General features: G+C 44.2%; 1 protein-coding gene across 1 annotated transcript in view; it reads left to right on the top strand.

The window, feature by feature from the left end:
- Positions 1–12,159, top strand: part of LOC121380448 (biotin--protein ligase-like) — a 28,533-nt gene extending 16,374 nt beyond the window's left edge. Inside the window, exons 4-5 of the mRNA XM_041509265.1 lie at positions 2,677–2,904; positions 11,154–12,159. Of these exons, the coding sequence (XP_041365199.1) occupies positions 2,677–2,904; positions 11,154–11,566 (641 nt within the window). The 3' untranslated portion in view covers positions 11,567–12,159. The remainder of the gene's footprint in view (positions 1–2,676; positions 2,905–11,153) is intronic.
- The last annotated feature ends 6,490 nt before the right edge of the window (positions 12,160–18,649 follow it).

Genomic DNA, 18,649 nt, shown 5'->3' with positions numbered 1-18,649 from the left:
CATCAGTGGTTTAAGCAGGCAAGATCCAAAACACTGCCAATTTCCGGTCCGATTTTAAAAGAAAAAGCCCTTCAGTTCGTCGAACAGCTAGGAGTACCTGACTTCAAAGCATCCGATGGCTGGCTGACGTCATGGAAAATTCGGTTCAACATAAAACAGTTCAAAGTTAGCGGGGAGAGTGCAGGTGTCAATCTTGATATCGTGGACGACTTTAAGACACGCCTACCAACCATTCTTGGAGATTACGAGATGAAGGATATCTTTAACTGTGACGAGACAGGTCTGTTTTTTCGTGCATTACCAGACAGGACACTGGCTTATAAAACACAAGCGGCAAAAGGTGGGAAGGTTTCAAAAGAACGATTAACTGTTTTATTGTGTTGTAGTGCAACAGGAGAAAAAACAAAACCATTGGTAATAGGGAAAGCCCAAAATCCTCGCTGTTTTAAGAACATTAGAAAGGAGTCACTCCCTGTGACCTGGACAGCCAATCGGAAAGCATGGATGAATTCACAACTGTTCAATGATTGGTTAGAGAAACTTAATCGACAGATGCGCCGACAGGGAAGAAATATTCTTTTATTCATCGACAACGCACCATCCCACAGCTGTGATCTGAGAGTGAGCAATGTAACTGTTAAATTTCTACCAGCTAACACCACCTCAGTGCTACAACCATTAGACCAGGGCATAATTAAGGCTTTCAAGACCAGGTACAGAAAACACATGATGAGATTGCTCATTTTACAGATGGAAGATTGCGCTAATGTAAGTGAACTATGCAAGGCAATCACAGTGTTGGATGCGGTTAATTGGATTAACGTTGCCTGGAAGGAAACACAGACAACAACAATTGTCAAGTGTTTCATGGTTTGTGGTTTTCCTGTCACTTCTGATTCCGATGATGCTGATGATGACTATGCTGATGACGATGTTTCTACGTTGGTAGCCACCATATCCCGTGATATTAATGCTGCCGAGTTTGTTGACTTTGATCACGACATCCCAACAGAGAATCTGGATACGACAGAGTGGGAAGCTCAGCTAGTAACTGCCCTTACACCTGTTGCTAAAACCGAGGAGAAACCAGCAGACGACAGTTCGGGAGATGAAGATGACACACCTTGTGACACAACACCAGAACTTTCTTACGCCGATGCGCTTAAAATGTTAAGACAACTGAAAACCTTTGCTGCTACAGCCGATGACGAACTGTTACAACCAATATTAAACCTGGAGGCCATGACAGAGAAGTCTGCTTTGAAGAAGCACGTAAAGAAAACACAATCAACAGTTACAGACTTTTTCTCAGCTGACACTCGATAGACTGACATTCATAATAAACAATGAACTCAAATTCTAATTATTATGTGATTTTAATTATTAAAATGATATTGTGTTTATCAAGTTTGTAATTCCATTTCATGTGATTTTAATCAATAAAATAAAATTGTGTTTATTCAGTTTTTGTGTGTTTATTATTATTTTTATGGTTTTGTTTTGGTAATTTTTACAATTCAAGTCTGGTCCGAACTTCTGTCCCAGCCATGCCTGATCTCGATTGCTACTGTCGATCTTTAATTTCATTGGTTGAAAACGTAGGTCTCGGCTATTCCTGTTACTGTTAGTCAGGTTGTTGTGGATAATGACATTTTATTTACGTTGGTAATTTACGATTTTGATAATTATGGCAAGAACCATAACTCTGAATGAAATATGTCTAAACTGGCACTCTGTCTAAACCGGCATATTTTGTTGGTCCCAGTCGATGCCGGTTTGTACAGAGTCCACTGTGTATATATATGTCAAATTACATTTTCTTTGCTTTATACACTTCACGACAATCGGATTGATCTAGAGGTGCTTACTTTTTTTTTTTTTCAAATCTTAATGGACCGAAAATGTTTTAAGCCAAGCCTACTACACACACACACACACCCTCCAGTTGACTCGCACTACCTTTGTGCCAAAAGCCGGATTATTCAGGCAACCATATTTTGAAGAAAACACACATGAAAGATACAAAATGACGTCATTTACAAAATCACCTGATTCAAATAATAGTGAATGAACGTTTGCATTCTTAAGTATTCTTAAGTCATACGTATTAATGAAGTTTACACAAACAATACAACAGACATAAGTTACAAAACAATTCAGTTTTGTATTGTTAAAGTATACATATAAATGTAATTATAAGATTTGCCACAATTATTTTTTGGTTCATGCAAGTATTATTAAAGTATGCATATAAATTTAATTATAAGATTTGCCTCAATTATTTTTTGGTTCATGCAAGTATAAACTGAAAAAACAATGTGCACACTTGTATGACCCGCTCACTACATGGTGACATACAGTGTTTCATCATTTTTTTCGGTTCATACTTTCATGAACCAAAAAAATAATTGTGGTCAATTCTTAAACATATATAATTATTCTTTGGACGTGGAAATTACATTTTCAAATAGATGTAACCCTAACACATGCCTGAACACTTGCCGCATTGTGTAGATGTTAGTTTTACAAACTGACGGTACAGGGACTAATTGGAGTAGTGCGATTTCGTTGATGGCAACTGGATTCCCATTGTTAAATGTGCCTTGCAACAGGATATGTTTTAGAACAAGGAATGTGGAAAATGTGACTCCTAAAAATTAATTTCTTTTTCTAAAGGGTTGTGGAAAAGAAATGCAGCCCTCATAACATTTGGTGGTGGCTATGATGAAGGTTTTATTGGCGCATTAAGAAAGGAAGGTTTGAAACAAGTGCAGACGTATGTAGAATCCGGTGGCTCCTATCTGGGGCTGTGCGCTGGAGGCTACTTCGGCTGTGACCGGATCGAGTTCGACAAACATGGACCTCTTCAAGTCTGTGATGAAAGACATCTCAAATTTTTCCCAGGTGATAATATTTATTATTTCTTATAAGCAGGGCCAGCCATAAACAGAGAGAAAGAAACACAGACAAGCAGCAAGAATGGTGGGGAGGGGGTGGATATTTTTAAAATTAAATGTATATAACTCCATAATTTGATACATACTGTACTGTTAAAATGAGAAAAACTTCCAATATTCCCACTTTTAGGCTGACACGACCAATAACTTATGAGTGATGCAATCTTATGTTTTTGTCAGTGGGTGACTTCATGATGCATGTGCAACTCGTTAATGTGAATCTGGATGTAGTTTAATCAGTTGTCCCACATGTGTCAACTAAAGATTAACACTTGAACTAGTGAATGGTGTTATATTGTTTAAAATGTCAGATGTTGAAAAAATAATCTGGGTGTTTTTGTGTAGCCTACATAAATTCTGAAAAACCTTTTAATTTAGTTTCCTTCACTTTGCTGAAATGTACCCATCTCCAAATGTTTGCCTATTTCTATATTGCAGGGCATAAAATGTGAATTTTTTAGACAACCAATATGTCATTTGTGTGGTTTTAGTGTTTAAATGAACAATTTATTTCAGTAATTCAGATACAAATGAAAATGTTAATGAGCCACGGTAATCAAACGAGAAACTAATATGAACGATTTTACAAGGTAGTACTTGTTGGCGAAAAACAATAGTATTAATGAAAAGATAATAGATAGGGATTTCCCGGAATCATTGAACTTAATGCTTCCAGGTCTGAACGAAAAGTACCCAAATTATGTGAATCCTATATAGATCCATTGGATGCTGCAGCTCAGTGTTTCATAATTTTATTTCGGCATATTAAAGTCTCTTATTAAATGTACTATTTCCCTGGCTGTGTATCTAATATTTTAAAGTCCCTTATTAAATGTACTATTTTCCTGGCTGTGTATCTAATATTTTGAAGTCCCTTATTAAATGCTACAGAAATCTTTTGCTGATCTTCAACTTGAGAACTAATTTCGGCACATGAAGTTGCAGATGTGGATGCAGAGAATTTTATCTTCGCCCAGTCGTGTAGTCGTGTAGTCAAGGTTTCTTTTGTGAACAAAGGAAACCCCATCAACATAGTTTTTAACATTGTCCGGAGCTGACCCTTTCACTCGCTTTAAACTGGCTTCTCGACGAATAGCCACACAATTTTCCGAACACACTTTACAAATTACTTTACACACATCCACATTCTTGTTTTTGTTAATTGTGAAATTGTCAGAAAACCTCCATTTTCTAACATTTTTCAACACTCAGTGCCCAGCTACGGTGCTGTCACTTTTATTAAATACTTATAACCTGCTGTAGAGGGGGCTGTCGCAAGTTTGTAGCCAATATAACCTTTTAAAATTATTACAATTATAATTTACTTACATTTTCTTGATCCAAATTTTTAGTATCTGTAAATTCAATACATTTCTTGTCATCCTAATATTTGTAAGTAGCCAATTATAGATTTTTGCCTTCAATAATTTCATAGGTATCAATTTATTTTTCTTCCAACCACTAAATGAAATTTGAAATAATTAAGTCATAGGAAATCTAGAATGTGTTTATGCTGTAGTGTTTTACATTTAAGACATGTTTAAGATACAGTATTTGTTTTAAAAAAAAAGAAGAATAGAATATATGTCTATTTTGTTGGGGGGGGGGGGGGTGTTGCGGAACTTTCAGATTTGCGATACATATATATATATATATATATATATATATATATATATATATAACCATTTTCTTGTTTCTCATGGAAATCACACACACACACACACACAAACAATACCTGTTTTCAGTAGCTTAAGATGTGTTGAGGTGTTGTTAAGAATTTCTTTCTTGATAACATATAAACAACTTCATTATAATATTCAACAGTGTTCCAGGCTTAAGACCATGTTTTATTTCTATCAGGTATTTGTCAGGGCCCAGTGTTCCAGGCTTAAGACCATGTTTTATTTCTGTCAGGTATTTGTCAGGGCCCAGTGTTCCAGGCTTAAGACCATGTTTTTATTTCTATCAGGTATTTCTCAGGGCCCAATGTTTCAAGGCTTAAGACCATGTTTTTTCTTCTGTCAGGTATTTGTCAGGGCCCAGTGTTCCAGGCTTAAGACCATGTTTTACTTCTATCAGGTATTTGTCAGGGCCCAATGTTTCCAGGCTTAAGACCATGTTTTTTCTTCTGTCAGGTATTTGTCAGGGCCCAATGTTCCAGGCTTAAGACCATGTTTTTATTTCTATCAGGTATTTGTCAGGGCCCAATGTTCCAGGCTTAAGACCATGTTTTACTTCTATCAGGTATTTGTCGAGGCCCAGTGTTCCAGGCTTAAGACCATGTTTTTATTTCTATCAGGTATTTCTCAGGGCCCAGAGTTCCAGGCTTAAGACCATGTTTGCTCTTCTATCAGGTATTTGTCAGGGCCCAATGTTTCCAGGCTTAAGACCATGTTTTTTCTTCTGTCAGGTATTTGTCAGGGCCCAATGTTCCAGGCTTAAGACCATGTTTTACTTCTATCAGGTATTTGTCAGGGCCCAGTGTTCCAGGCTTAAGACCATGTTTTATTTCTATCAGGTATTTGTCAGGGCCCAGTGTTCCAGGCTTAAGACCATGTTTTTACTTCTATCAGGTATTTGTCAGGGCCCAGTATTCCAGGCTTAAGACCATGTTTTTACTTCTATCAGGTATTTGTCAGGGCCCAGTGTTCCAGGCTTAAAACCATGCTTTTTCTTCTGTCAGGTATTTGTCAGGGCCCAGTATTCCAGGCTTAAGACCATGTTTTTACTTCTATCAGGTATTTGTCGAGGCCCAGTGTTCCAGGCTTAAGACAATGTTTTTATTTCTATCAGGTATTTGTCGGGGCCCAGTGTTCCAGGCTTAAGACAATGTTTGCTCTTCTATCAGGTATTTGTCAGGGCCCAATGTTTCCTGGCTTAAGACCATGTTTTTACTTCTATCAGGTATTTGTCGGGGCCCAGTGTTCTAGGCTTAAGACAATGTTTGCTCTGCTATCAGGTATTTGTCAGGGCCCAATGTTTCCTGGCTTAAGACCATGTTTTTACTTCTATCAGGTATTTGTCGGGGCCCAGTGTTCCAGGCTTTAGACAATGTTTGCTCTTCTATCAGGTATTTGTCAGGGCCCAGTGTTCCAGGCTTAAGACCATGTTTTAACTTCTATCAGGTATTTGTCTGGGCCCAGTGTTCCAGGCTTAAGACCATGTTTTAACTTCTATCAGGTATTTGTCAGGGCCCAGTGTTCCAGGCTTAAGACCATGTTTTATTTCTGTCAGGTATTTGTCAGGGCCCAGTGTTCCAGGCTTAAGACCATGTTTTTATTTCTATCAGGTATTTCTCAGGGCCCAATGTTTCAAGGCTTAAGACCATGTTTTTTCTTCTGTCAGGTATTTGTCAGGGCCCAGTGTTCCAGGCTTAAGACCATGTTTTACTTCTATCAGGTATTTGTCAGGGCCCAATGTTTCCAGGCTTAAGACCATGTTTTTTCTTCTGTCAGGTATTTGTCAGGGCCCAATGTTCCAGGCTTAAGACCATGTTTTTATTTCTATCAGGTATTTGTCAGGGCCCAATGTTCCAGGCTTAAGACCATGTTTTATTTCTATCAGGTATTTCTCAGGGCCCAGAGTTCCAGGCTTAAGACCATGTTTGCTCTTCTATCAGGTATTTGTCAGGGCCCAAAGTTTCCAGGCTTAAGACCATGTTTTTTCTTCTGTCAGGTATTTGTCAGGGCCCAATGTTCCAGGCTTAAGACCATGTTTTACTTCTATCAGGTATTTGTCAGGGCCCAGTGTTCCAGGCTTAAGACCATGTTTTATTTCTATCAGGTATTTGTCAGGGCCCAGTGTTCCAGGCTTAAGACCATGTTTTTACTTCTATCAGGTATTTGTCAGGGCCCAGTGTTCCAGGCTTAAGACCATGTTTTAACTTCTATCAGGTATTTGTCAGGGCCCAGTGTTCCAGGCTTAAGACCATGTTTTAACTTCTATCAGGTATTTGTCTGGGCCCAGTGTTCCAGGCTTAAGACCATGTTTTAACTTCTATCAGGTATTTGTCAGGGCCCAGTGTTCCAGGCTTAAGACCATGTTTTATTTCTGTCAGGTATTTGTCAGGGCCCAGTGTTCCAGGCTTAAGACCATGTTTTTATTTCTATCAGGTATTTCTCAGGGCCCAATGTTTCAAGGCTTATGACCATGCTTTTTCTTCTGTCAGGTATTTGTCAGGGCCCAGTGTTCCAGGCTTAAGACCATGTTTTACTTCTATCAGGTATTTGTCAGGGCCCAATGTTTCCAGGCTTAAGACCATGTTTTTTCTTCTGTCAGGTATTTGTCAGGGCCCAATGTTCCAGGCTTAAGACCATGTTTTTATTTCTATCAGGTATTTGTCAGGGCCCAATGTTCCAGGCTTAAGACCATGTTTTACTTCTATCAGGTATTTGTCGAGGCCCAGTGTTCCAGGCTTAAGACCATGTTTTTATTTCTATCAGGTATTTCTCAGGGCCCAGAGTTCCAGGGTTAAGACCATGTTTGCTCTTCTATCAGGTATTTGTCAGGGCCCAATGTTTCCAGGCTTAAGACCATGTTTTTTGTTCTGTCAGGTATTTGTCAGGGCCCAATGTTCCAGGCTTAAGACCATGTTTTACTTCTATCAGGTATTTGTCAGGGCCCAGTGTTCCAGGCTTAAGACCATGTTTTATTTCTATGAGGTATTTGTCAGGGCCCAGTGTTCCAGGCTTAAGACCATGTTTTTACTTCTATCAGGTATTTGTCAGGGCCCAGTATTCCAGGCTTAAGACCATGTTTTTACTTCTATCAGGTATTTGTCAGGGCCCAGTGTTCCAGGCTTAAAACCATGCTTTTTCTTCTGTCAGGTATTTGTCAGGGCCCAGTATTCCAGGCTTAAGACCATGTTTTTACTTCTATCAGGTATTTGTCGAGGCCCAGTGTTCCAGGCTTAAGACAATGTTTTTATTTCTATCAGGTATTTGTCGGGGCCCAGTGTTCCAGGCTTAAGACAATGTTTGCTCTTCTATCAGGTATTTGTCAGGGCCCAATGTTTCCTGGCTTAAGACCATGTTTTTACTTCTATCAGGTATTTGTCGGGGCCCAGTGTTCTAGGCTTAAGACAATGTTTGCTCTTCTATCAGGTATTTGTCAGGGCCCAATGTTTCCTGGCTTAAGACCATGTTTTTACTTCTATCAGGTATTTGTCGGGGCCCAGTGTTCCAGGCTTTAGACAATGTTTGCTCTTCTATCAGGTATTTGTCAGGGCCCAGTGGTTCCAGGCTTAAGACCATGTTTTTACTTCTATCAGGTATTTGTCAGGGCCCAGTGGTTCCAGGCTTAAGACCATGTTTTTTTCTTCTGTCAGGTATTTGTCAGGGCCCAGTATTCCTTAAGACCATGTTTTAACTCCTATCAGGTATTTGTCGAGTCACAGTGTTCCAGGCTTAAGACCATGTTTTTTCTTCTATCAGGTATTTGTCAGGGCCCAGTATTCCTTAAGACCATGTTTTTACTTCTATCAGGTATTTGTCGCGGCCCAGTGTTCCAGGCTTAAGACCATGTTTTTACTTCTATCAGGTATTTGTCGAGGCCCAGTGTTCCAGGCTTAAGACCATGTTTTTATTTCTATCAGGTATTTGTCGGGGCCCAGTGTTCCAGGCTTAAGACAATGTTTGCTCTTCTGTCAGGTATTTGTCAGGGCCCAATGTTTCCTGGCTTAAGACCATGTTTTTACTTCTGTCAGGTATTTGTCGGGGCCCAGTGTTCCAGGCTTAAGACAATGTTTGCTCTTCTATCAGGTATTTGTCAGGGCCCAGTGGTTCCAGGCTTAAGACCATGTTTTTTCTTCTGTCAGGTATTTGTCGAGGCCCAGTGTTCCAGGCTTAAGACCATGTTTTTATTTCTATCAGGTATTTGTCGAGGCCCAGTGTTCCAGGCTTAAGACCATGTTTTTATTTCTATCAGGTATTTGTCAGGGCCCAGTGTTCCAGGCTTAAGACCATATTTTTATTTCTATCAGGTATTTGTCGGGGCCCAGTGTTTCCTGGCTTAAGACCATGTTTTTATTTCTATCAGGTATTTGTCGGGGCCCAGTGTTCCTTAAGACCATGTTTTTTCTTCTATCAGGTATTTGTCGAGGCCCAGTGTTCCAGGCTTAAGACCATGTTTTTTCTTCTATCAGGTATTTGTCAGGGCCCAGTATTCCTTAAGACCATGTTTTAACTTCTATCAGGTATTTGTCGAGGCCTAGTGTTCCAGGCTTAAGACCATGTTTTTACTTCTGTCAGGTATTTGTCAGGGCCCAGTGGTTCCAGGCTTAAGACCATGTTCTAACTTCTTTCAGGTATTTGTCGAGGCCCAGTGTTCCAGGCTTAAGACCATGTTTTTACTTCTATCAGGTATTTGTCGAGGCCCAGTGTTCCAGGCTTAAGACCATGTTTTTATTTCTATCAGGTATTTGTCAGGGCCCAGTGTTCCAGGCTTAAGACCATGTTTTTACTTCTATCAGGTATTTGTCGAGGCCCAGTGTTCCAGGGTTAAGACCATGTTTTTATTTCTATCGGGTATTTGTCGGGGCCCAGTGTTCCAGGCTTAAGACAATATTTGCTCTTCTATCAGGTATTTGTCAGGGCCCAATGTTTCCTGGCTTAAGACCATGTTTTTACTTCTATCAGGTATTTGACGGGGCCCAGTGTTCCAGGCTTAAGACAATATTTACTCCTCTATCAGGTATTTGTCAGGGCCCAGTGGTTCCAGGTAAGACCATGTTTTTTATTCTGTTAGGTATTTGTCAGTCCAGTGTTCTAGGCTTAAGACCATGTTTTTATTTCTGTCAGGTATTTGTCAGGGCTCAGTGTTCCAGGCTTAAGACCATGTTTTTATTTCTATCAGGCATATGTCAGGGCCCAGTGTACCGGGCTTAAGACCATGTTTTTATTTCTATCAGGTATTTGTCAGGGCCCAGTGTTCCGGGCTTAAAACAATGTTTTTATTTCTATCAGGTATATGTCAGGGCCCAGTGTTCCGGGCTTAAAACAATGTTTTTATTTCTATCAGGTATATGTCAGGGCCCAGTGTTCCTGGCTTAAGACCATGTTTTTATTTCTATCAGGTATTTGTCAGGGCCCAGTGTTCCAGGCTTAAGACCATGTTTTTATTTCTATCAGGTATTTGTCAGGGCCCAGTGTTCCAGGCTTAAGACCATGTTTTTATTTCTATCAGGTATTTGTCTGGGCCCAGTGTTCCATGCTTAAGACCATGTTTTTACTTCTATCAGGTATTTGTCGAGGCCCAGTGTTCCAGGCTTAAGACCATGTTTTTATTTCTATCAGGTATTTGTCAGGGCCCAGTGTTCCGGGCTTAAAACAATGTTTTTATTTCTATCAGGTATATGTCAGGGCCCAGTGTTCCGGGCTTAAAACAATGTTTTTATTTCTATCAGGTATATGTCAGGGCCCAGTGTTCCTGGCTTAAGACCATGTTTTTATTTCTATCAGGTATTTGTCAGGGCCCAGTGTTCCAGGCTTAAGACCATGTTTTTATTTCTATCAGGTATTTGTCAGGGCCCAGTGTTCCAGGCTTAAGACCATGTTTTTATTTCAGGTATTTGTCTATCAGGTTCCATGTCAAGGGCCCAGTGTCGAGGCCCAGTGTTCCAGGCTTAAGACCATGTTTTTATTTCTATCAGGTATTTGTCAGGGCCCAGTGTTCCGGGCTTAAGACAATGTTTTTATTTCCAGGTATATGTCAGGGCCCAGTGTTCCTGGCTTAAGACCATGTTTTTATTTCTATCAGGTATTTGTCAGGGCCCAGTGTTCCAGGCTTAAGACCATGTTTTTATTTCTATCAGGTATTTGTCAGGGCCCAGTGTTCCAGGCTTAAGACCATGTTTTTATTTCTATCAGGTATTTGTCTGGGCCCAGTGTTCCATGCTTAAGACCATGTTTTTACTTCTATCAGGTATTTGTCGAGGCCCAGTGTTCCAGGCTTAAGACAATGTTTTTATTTCTATCAGGTATTTGTCAGGGCCCAGTGTACCAGGCTTAAGACCATGTTTTTATTTCTATCAGGTATTTGTCGGGGCCCAGTGTTCCAGGCTTAAGACCATGGTTTAACTTCTATCAGGTATTTGTCGAGGCCCAGTGTTCCAGGCTTAAGACCATGGTTTAACTTCTATCAAGTATTTCTCGAGGCCCAGTGGTTCCAGGCTTAAGACCATGTTTTTATTTCTATCAGGTATTTGTCGGGGCCCAGTGTTTCCTGGCTTCAAATACAGATCTTTCAAGGGAGCCAGTGCAGCCTCTGTGACCTACAAACCATTGTCGGGGCAACCAGTGACCTTCTCCTCGTACTATAACGGAGGTGGCCAGTTCACTTTGTACGGAGAAGGAGACAGTGATCAGACAGTAGAAATCCTCGCATGGTACAACAGTCTTCCTGGTACGCCGGCGGCCATCGTGAAGTCAGTCGTCGGGGACAACGGGCTAGCCATTCTCACAGGGATACATCCCGAATACGACAGCAGCCTACTGGCACGAGATGATCCGTGCATTCAACGATTTGTCGACACACTTGACAAATGGGACGCAGAGAGGATCGACTGTTTTACTGACCTTCTGAGACGCTTGAGAATAACCGTGAACTTTTGATGAGGTGTCTTTTATAAAGTATTTTATAAACGCATCTGTACTGCGGTCGGAGAACATGAGCCGTTCGTGGTGTTGAGAAACTTAAGCTAGACTCGTCACTGGCTTTTTGTGCTTAAGTTAAATGGATCTGAAAGTTAACAAGTGAATTTAACCTATAAACTGAATGCATCCCAAGAATTTTTTAAATCAAAATAACATTGCCATGAAATGTATCATAAATTAGGTTTCTAGTAAGAACATGGGATTGGTTAATAGCCATTCAGACTAACCAATCAAGAAATTACTAATCTTGTGATAGGTAATGAATATTTCTCATTGGTTTTTCAGTGGGATAGCAATTTGTGGTACTGTTATGGAGGACAATCTCATCTCAGTCAGGGCTGTTACAATAAGTTGATGTTTGTTCAGTATTGTCTTTGTTGGGAACACATATTTAATGTTTGTTTTTTATGTTTTTGCCGTTTTAGGTGTTATATTTTATAGAAATATATGTATATACAAATGTAAAATGTGTTTTTCTGTTTGCAAAGTAATTTTGTGCATTTTGAGTAATTTTTGCAATAAAACAAGGCATCGGAAATGTTGCAAAACCACTCACAATCCTGTTCCTGTATGCTAAATATCATGAATACAGCGCTCTACCTAGCATTAGAAAAATAGGAGTCATTGCACCATCCTATTATTGTATGGTGGCAGTGTACAGTTAGCTCCCTTATGTACCCAGACACGCAAAGAGTTCGCTTGTTGGGTTTGCTCAGATCCATGTTTGAAGGATACATGTAATTATTTGGAATAGGAAGTAAATTCTTGAGCTTAGTGATAGCCAAGGAGTTACTTTTAAAAACGACAATTGGTTTGTCACCAACAGTGCAAATGGTTTAGCTGTAGTGAGGCTTGGTATTCATACAGATGATACACCAGGTTTTCCTTGTGACAAAAATGGAGCGCATAAATTTTGGGTAATTTTCAAACAGGCTGATTTTGTTAAAAAAATTAATAACTAAACTTTTATTCAAATGAGGGTTTTTGTAAGGTTTGATGAGAACAGTTTCCATAAATATGTGTGATATCGGCCAACTCCCGGTTGGGTGTGGTTTGTGTGAGTGTGAACATTGTCATAAATATATGTGTGATATCGGCCAACTCCCGGTTGGGTGTGGTTTGGGTTGGGTGTGGTTTGTATGAGTGTGAACATTGTCATAAATATATGTGTGATATCGGGTTGGGTGTGGTTTGTATGAGTGTGAACATTGTCATAAATATATGTGTGATATCGGCCAACTCCCGGTTGGGTGTGATTTGTATGAATGTGAGCATTGACATAAATATATGTGTGATATTGGCCAACTCCCGGTTGGGTGTGGTTTGTATGAGTGTGAACATTGTCATAAATATATGTGTGATATCGGCCAACTCCCGGTTGGGTGTGGTTTGGGTTGGGTGTGGTTTGTATGAATGTGAACATTGTCATAAATATATGTGTGATATCGGCCAACTCCCGGTTGGGTGTGGTTTGGGTCGGGTGTGGGTTCGGGTCGGGTGTGGGTCTGGGTTGGGTGTGGTCTGGGTCGGGTGTGGTCTGGTTGTGGGTTCGGGTCGGGTGTGGTTTGTATTGGTTGGGTGTGGTTTGGGTCGGGTGTGGTTTGTATGGGTTGGGTGTGGTTTGTATGGGTCAGGTGTGGTTCGGTTCGGGTGTGGTTTGTATGGGTCGGGTGTGGTTCGGGTCGGGTGTGGTCCGGGTGTGGTGTGGTGTGGTCTGGGTCGGGTGTGGTGTGGTCCGGGTTGGGTGTGGTGTGGTCCGGGTTGGTTGTGGTCTGGGTGTGGTGTGGTCTGGGTGTGGTGTGGTCTGGGTTGGGTGTGGTGTGGTGTGGTCTGGGTCGGGTGTGGTCTGGTTTGGGTCGGGTGTGGTTTGGTTTGTGTGTGGTCTGGGTTGGGTGTGGTCTGGTTCGGGTGTGGTCTGGTTTGGGTTGGGTGTGGGTCGGGTGTGGTTTGGGTTGGATTGGGTGTGGTTTGTATGAGTGGGTTGGGTGTGGTGGGTGTGGTTTGTATGAGTGGGTCGGGTGTGGTCTGGGTTGGGTGTGGTCTGGTTGTGGGTTCGGGTCGGGTGTGGTTTGGGTCGGGTGTGGTTTGTATGGGTTGGGTGTGGTTTGTATGGGTCAGGTGTGGTTCGGTTCGGGTGTGGTTTGTATGGGTCGGGTGTGGTTCGGGTCGGGTGTGGTCCGGGTGTGGTGTGGTGTGGTCTGGGTCGGGTGTGGTGTGGTCCGGGTTGGGTGTGGTGTGGTCCGGGTTGGTTGTGGTGTGGTCTGGGTGTGGTGTGGTCTGGGTTGGGTGTGGTGTGGTGTGGTCTGGGTCGGGTGTGGTCTGGTTTGGGTCGGGTGTGGTTTGGTTTGTGTGTGGTCTGGGTTGGGTGTGGTCTGGTTCGGGTGTGGTCTGGTTTGGGTTGGGTGTGGTTTGGGTTGGATTGGGTGTGGTTTGTATGAGTGGGTTGGGTGTGGTGGGTGTGGTTTGTATGAGTGGGTCGGGTGTGGTCTGGGTTGGGTGTGGTCTGGGTTGGGTGTGGTGGGTGGTGTGGGTTGGGTGTGGTCTGGGTTGGGTGTGGTGGGTGTGGTTTGTATGAGTGTGATGGGTGTGGTTTGTATGAGTGGTGGGTGTGATTTGGGTTGGGTGTGGTGGGTGTGGTTTGTATGAGTGTGGTGGGTGTGGTTTGTATGAGTGTGAACATTGTCATAAATATATGTGTGATATCAGCCAACTCCCGGTTGGGTGTGGTTTGGGTCGTGGTGGGTGTGGTTTGTATGAGTGGGTTGGGTTGGGTGTGGTCTGGGTTGGGTGTGGTCTGGGTTGGGTGTGGTTTGTATGAGTGGGTTGGGTGTGGTCTGGGTTGGGTGTGGTCTGGGTTGGGTGTGGTTTGTATGAGTGGGTTGGGTTGGGTGTGGTTTGTATGAGTGGGTTGGGTTGGGTGTGGTTTGTATGAGTGGGTTGGGTTGGGTGTGGTTTGTATGAGTGGGGTGGGTTGGGTGTGGTTTGTATGAGGTTGGGTTGGGTGTGGTCTGGGTTGGGTGTGGTTTGTATAAGTGGGTTGGGTTGGGTGTGGTTTGTATGATTGGGTTGTGGTGGGTGTGGTTTCTATGGGTGTGGTTTGGGTTGGGTGTGGTTTGTATGAGTGGGTTGGGTTGGGTGTGGTTTGTATGAGTGGGTTGGGTTGGGTGTGGTTTGGGTTGGGTGTGGTTTGTATGAGTGGGTTGGGTTGGGTGTGGTTTGTATGAGTGGGGTGGGTTGGGTGTGGTTTGTATGAGGTTGGGTTGGGTGTGGTCTGGGTTGGGTGTGGTTTGTATAAGTGGGTTGGGTTGGGTGTGGTTTGTATGATTGGGTCGGGTTGGGTGTGGTCTGTGTTGGGTGTGGTCTGGTCTGGGTTGGGTTGGGTGTGGTGGGTGTGGTTTCTATGGGTGTGGTTTGGGTTGGGTGTGGTGGGTGTGGTTTGTACGAGTGGTGGGTGTGGTTTGGGTTGGGTATGGTTTGTACGAGTGTGGTGGGTGTGGTTTGGGTTGGGTGTGGTTTGTATGAGTGGTGGGTGTGGTTTGGGTTGTGTGTGGTTTGTATGAGTGTGGTGGGTGTGGTTTGGGTTGGGTGTGGTTTGTGTGGGTTGGGTTGTGTGTGGTTTGTATGAGTGTGGTGGGTGTGGTTTGGGTTGGGTGTGGTGGGTGTGGTTTGTATGAGTGTGGTGGGTGTGGTTTGTATGAGTGTGAACATTGTCATAAATATATGTGTGATATCGGCCAACTCCTGGTTGGGTGTGGTTTGGGTTGGGTGTGGTTTGTACGAGTGTGAACATTGTCATAAATATATGTGTGATATCGGCCAACTCCCGGTTGGGTGTGGTTTGGGTTGGGTGTGGTGGGTGTGGTTTGGGTTGGGTGTGGTCTGGGTTGGGTGTGGTTTGGGTCGGGTTGGGTGTGGTGGGTGTGGTTTGTATGAGTGGGTTGGGTGTGGTCTGGGTTGGGTGTGGTGGGTGGTGTGGGTTGGGTGTGGTCTGGGTTGGGTGTGGTGGGTGTGGTTTGTATGGGTGTGGTTTGGGTTGGGTGTAGTGGGTGTGGTTTGTATGAGTGTGATGGGTGTGGTTTGTATGAGTGGTGGGTGTGATTTGGGTTGGGTGTGGTGGGTGTGATTTGTATGAGTCTGGTGGGTGTGGTTTGTATGAGTGTGAACATTGTCATAAATATATGTGTGATATCAGCCAACTCCCGGTTGGGTGTGGTTTGTATGAGTGGGTTGGGTTGGGTGTGGTTTGTATGAGTGGGTTGGGTTGGGTGTGGTTTGGGTTGGGTGTGGTTTGTATGAGTGGGTTAGGTTGGGTGTGGTTTGTATGAGTGGGTTGGGTTGGGTGTGGTTTGGGTTGGGTGTGGTTTGTATGAGTGGGTTGGGTTGGGTGTGGTTTGTATGAGTGGGTGTGGTTTGGGTTGGGTGTGGTTTGTATGAGTGGGTTGGGTTGGGTGTGGTTTGTATGAGTGGGGTGGGTTGGGTGTGGTTTGTATGAGGTTGGGTTGGGTGTGGTCTGGGTTGGGTGTGGTTTGTATAAGTGGGTTGGGTTGGGTGTGGTTTGTATGATTGGGTTGTGTTGGGTGTGGTCTGGTCTGGGTTGGGTTGGGTGTGGTGGGTGTGGTTTCTATGGGTGTGGTTTGGGTTGGGTGTGGTTTGTATGAGTGGGGTGGGTTGGGTGTGGTTTGGGTTGGGTGTGGTTTGTATGAGTGGGTTGGGTTGGGTGTGGTTTGTATGAGTGGGGTGGGTTGGGTGTGGTTTGTATGAGGTTGGGTTGGGTGTGGTCTGGGTTGGGTGTGGTTTGTATAAGTGGGTTGGGTTGGGTGTGGTTTGTATGATTGGGTTGGTTTGGGTGTGGTCTGTGTTGGGTGTGGTCTGGTCTGGGTTGGGTTGGGTGTGGTTTGGGTTGGGTGTGGTGGGTGTGGTTTGTACGAGTGGTGGGTGTGGTTTGGGTTGGGTATGGTTTGTACGAGTGTGGTGGGTGTGGTTTGTATGAGTGGTGGGTGTGGTTTGGGTTGGGTGTGGTTTGGGTTGGGTGTGGTTTGTATGAGTGTGGTGGGTGTGGTTTGGGTTGGGTGTGGTTTGTGTGGGTTGGGTTGTGTGTGGTTTGTATGAGTGTGGTGGGTGTGGTTTGGGTTGGGTGTGGTTTGTATGAGTGTGGTGGGTGTGGTTTGTATGAGTGTGAACATTTCGTGTGTATATGTGTGTTATCGGCCAACTCCCGGTTGGGTGTGGTTTGGGTTGGGTGTGGTTTGTACGAGTGTGAACATTGTCATAAATATATGTGTGATATCGGCCAACTCCCGTATTGGGTGTGGTTTGGGTTGGGTGTGGGTTTGGGTGTGGTTTGGGTTGTTGTGGTGTGGGTTGGGTTTGTGGTTTGTGTCGGGTTGGGTGTGGTGGGTGTGTGTTTGTATGAGTGGGTTGGGTGTGGTCCTGGGTGGGTGTGGTCTGGTTTGTGTGTGGTGTGTATGAGTGGGGTTGGGTGTGGTTTGTGTGAGTGGTGTGTTGGGTTGGGTGTGGGTTTTGGGTTGGGTGTGGTCTTGTGTTGTGTTGGTGTGGTTTGTGGTGTGGTTGGGTGTGGTGTGGATTGGGTTGTGGTTTGTGATGGGTGTGGTGGGGTGTGGTTTGTACGTTGTGGTGAGTGTGGGTTTGGGTTTGGGGTGGTGTTGTATGTGGTGTGTGTGTGGGTGTGTGTTTGTATGAGTGGGTTGGGTTGGGTGTGGTTTGGGTTTTTGTGTGGGTTGGGTTTGTGTGTGGTTTGGGTTGGGTGTGGTGTGGTATGGTTGGGTTGGGTGTGGTTTGTATGAGGGGTTGGGGTTGGGTGTGGTTTTGTGTGTGTGGGTTGGGTTGGGTGTTGGTGTGGTGTTTTTGTGTTGGGTGTGTGTGGTTTGTATGAGTGGGTTGGGTGTGGTTTGGGTTGGGTGTGGTTTGTATGAGTGGGTTGGGGTGTTGGGTGTGGTTTGTTTTGAGTTGTGGTGTGTGTGGTTTGGGTTGAGTGTGGTCGGTGTTGTTTGGGGTGGGTGTGGTGGGTGTGGTTTGTACGAGTGTGGTGGGTGTGGTTTGTATGAGTGTGAACATTGTCATAAATATGTGTGTGATATCGGCCAACTCCCGGTTGGGTGTGGTTTGGGTTGGGTGTGGTTTGGGTCGGGTTGGGTGTGGTTTGTATGAGTGGGTTGGGTTGGGTGTGGTCTGGGTCGGGTGTGGTCTGGGGTGGGTGTGGTCTGGGTTGGGTGTGGTTTGTATGAGTGGGTTGGTTTGGGTTGGGTGTGGTTTGTATGAGTGGGTTGGGTTGGGTGTGGTTTGTGTTGGGTGTGGTTTTGTATGAGTGGGTTGGGTTGGGTTTGGTTTGTGTTGGGTGTGGTTTGTATGAGTGGGTTGGGTTGGGTGTGGTTTGTAGGAGTGGGTTGGGTTGGGTGTGGTCTGGGTTGGGTGTGGTTTGTATGAGTGGGTTGGGTTTGGGTCTGGTCTGGGTTGGGTTGGGTCTGGTCTGGGTTGGGTTGGGTGTGGTCTGGGTTGGGTGTGGTCTGGGTTGGGTGTGGTCTGGGTTGGGTTGGGTTGGGTGTGGTGTGGGGTGGGTGTGGGTTGGGTTGGGTGTGGGTTGGGTGTGGTCTGGGTTGGGTGTGGTCTGGGTTGGGTGTGGGTTGGGTGTGGTCTGGGTTGGGTGTGGGTGTGGTTGGGTTGGGTTGGGTCTGGTCTGGGTTGGGTTGGGTGTGGTGTGGGTTGGGTTGGGTTGGGTTGGGTTGGGTGTGGTCTGGGTTGGGTGTGAACATTGTCAAAATCTTGCAGTTTGGACACATTATAATGATGGGCGGGACTTAGCTCGGTGGTAAGCAATCGCTTGATGCACAGTCGGTTTGGGATCGATCCCCTTCCCATTGGGCTATTTTTCATTCTAGCCAGTGCACCACAACTGGTATATCAAAGGCTCTGGTATGCGCTATCCTGTCTGTTGGATGGTGCATATAAAAATTTCTATAGACATTACCTGTCCTCAAACAAGTGCACCTCCCCCCCCCCCCACGCAAGTGGTCTGGTCCGAAC

This window comes from Gigantopelta aegis, chromosome 9, assembly GCF_016097555.1.
Source record: "Gigantopelta aegis isolate Gae_Host chromosome 9, Gae_host_genome, whole genome shotgun sequence".
Taxonomy (NCBI): domain Eukaryota; kingdom Metazoa; phylum Mollusca; class Gastropoda; order Neomphalida; family Peltospiridae; genus Gigantopelta; species Gigantopelta aegis.
The sequence above is the reverse complement of the archived record's forward strand: the minus strand, read 5'-3'. Positions and strand labels throughout refer to the sequence as shown.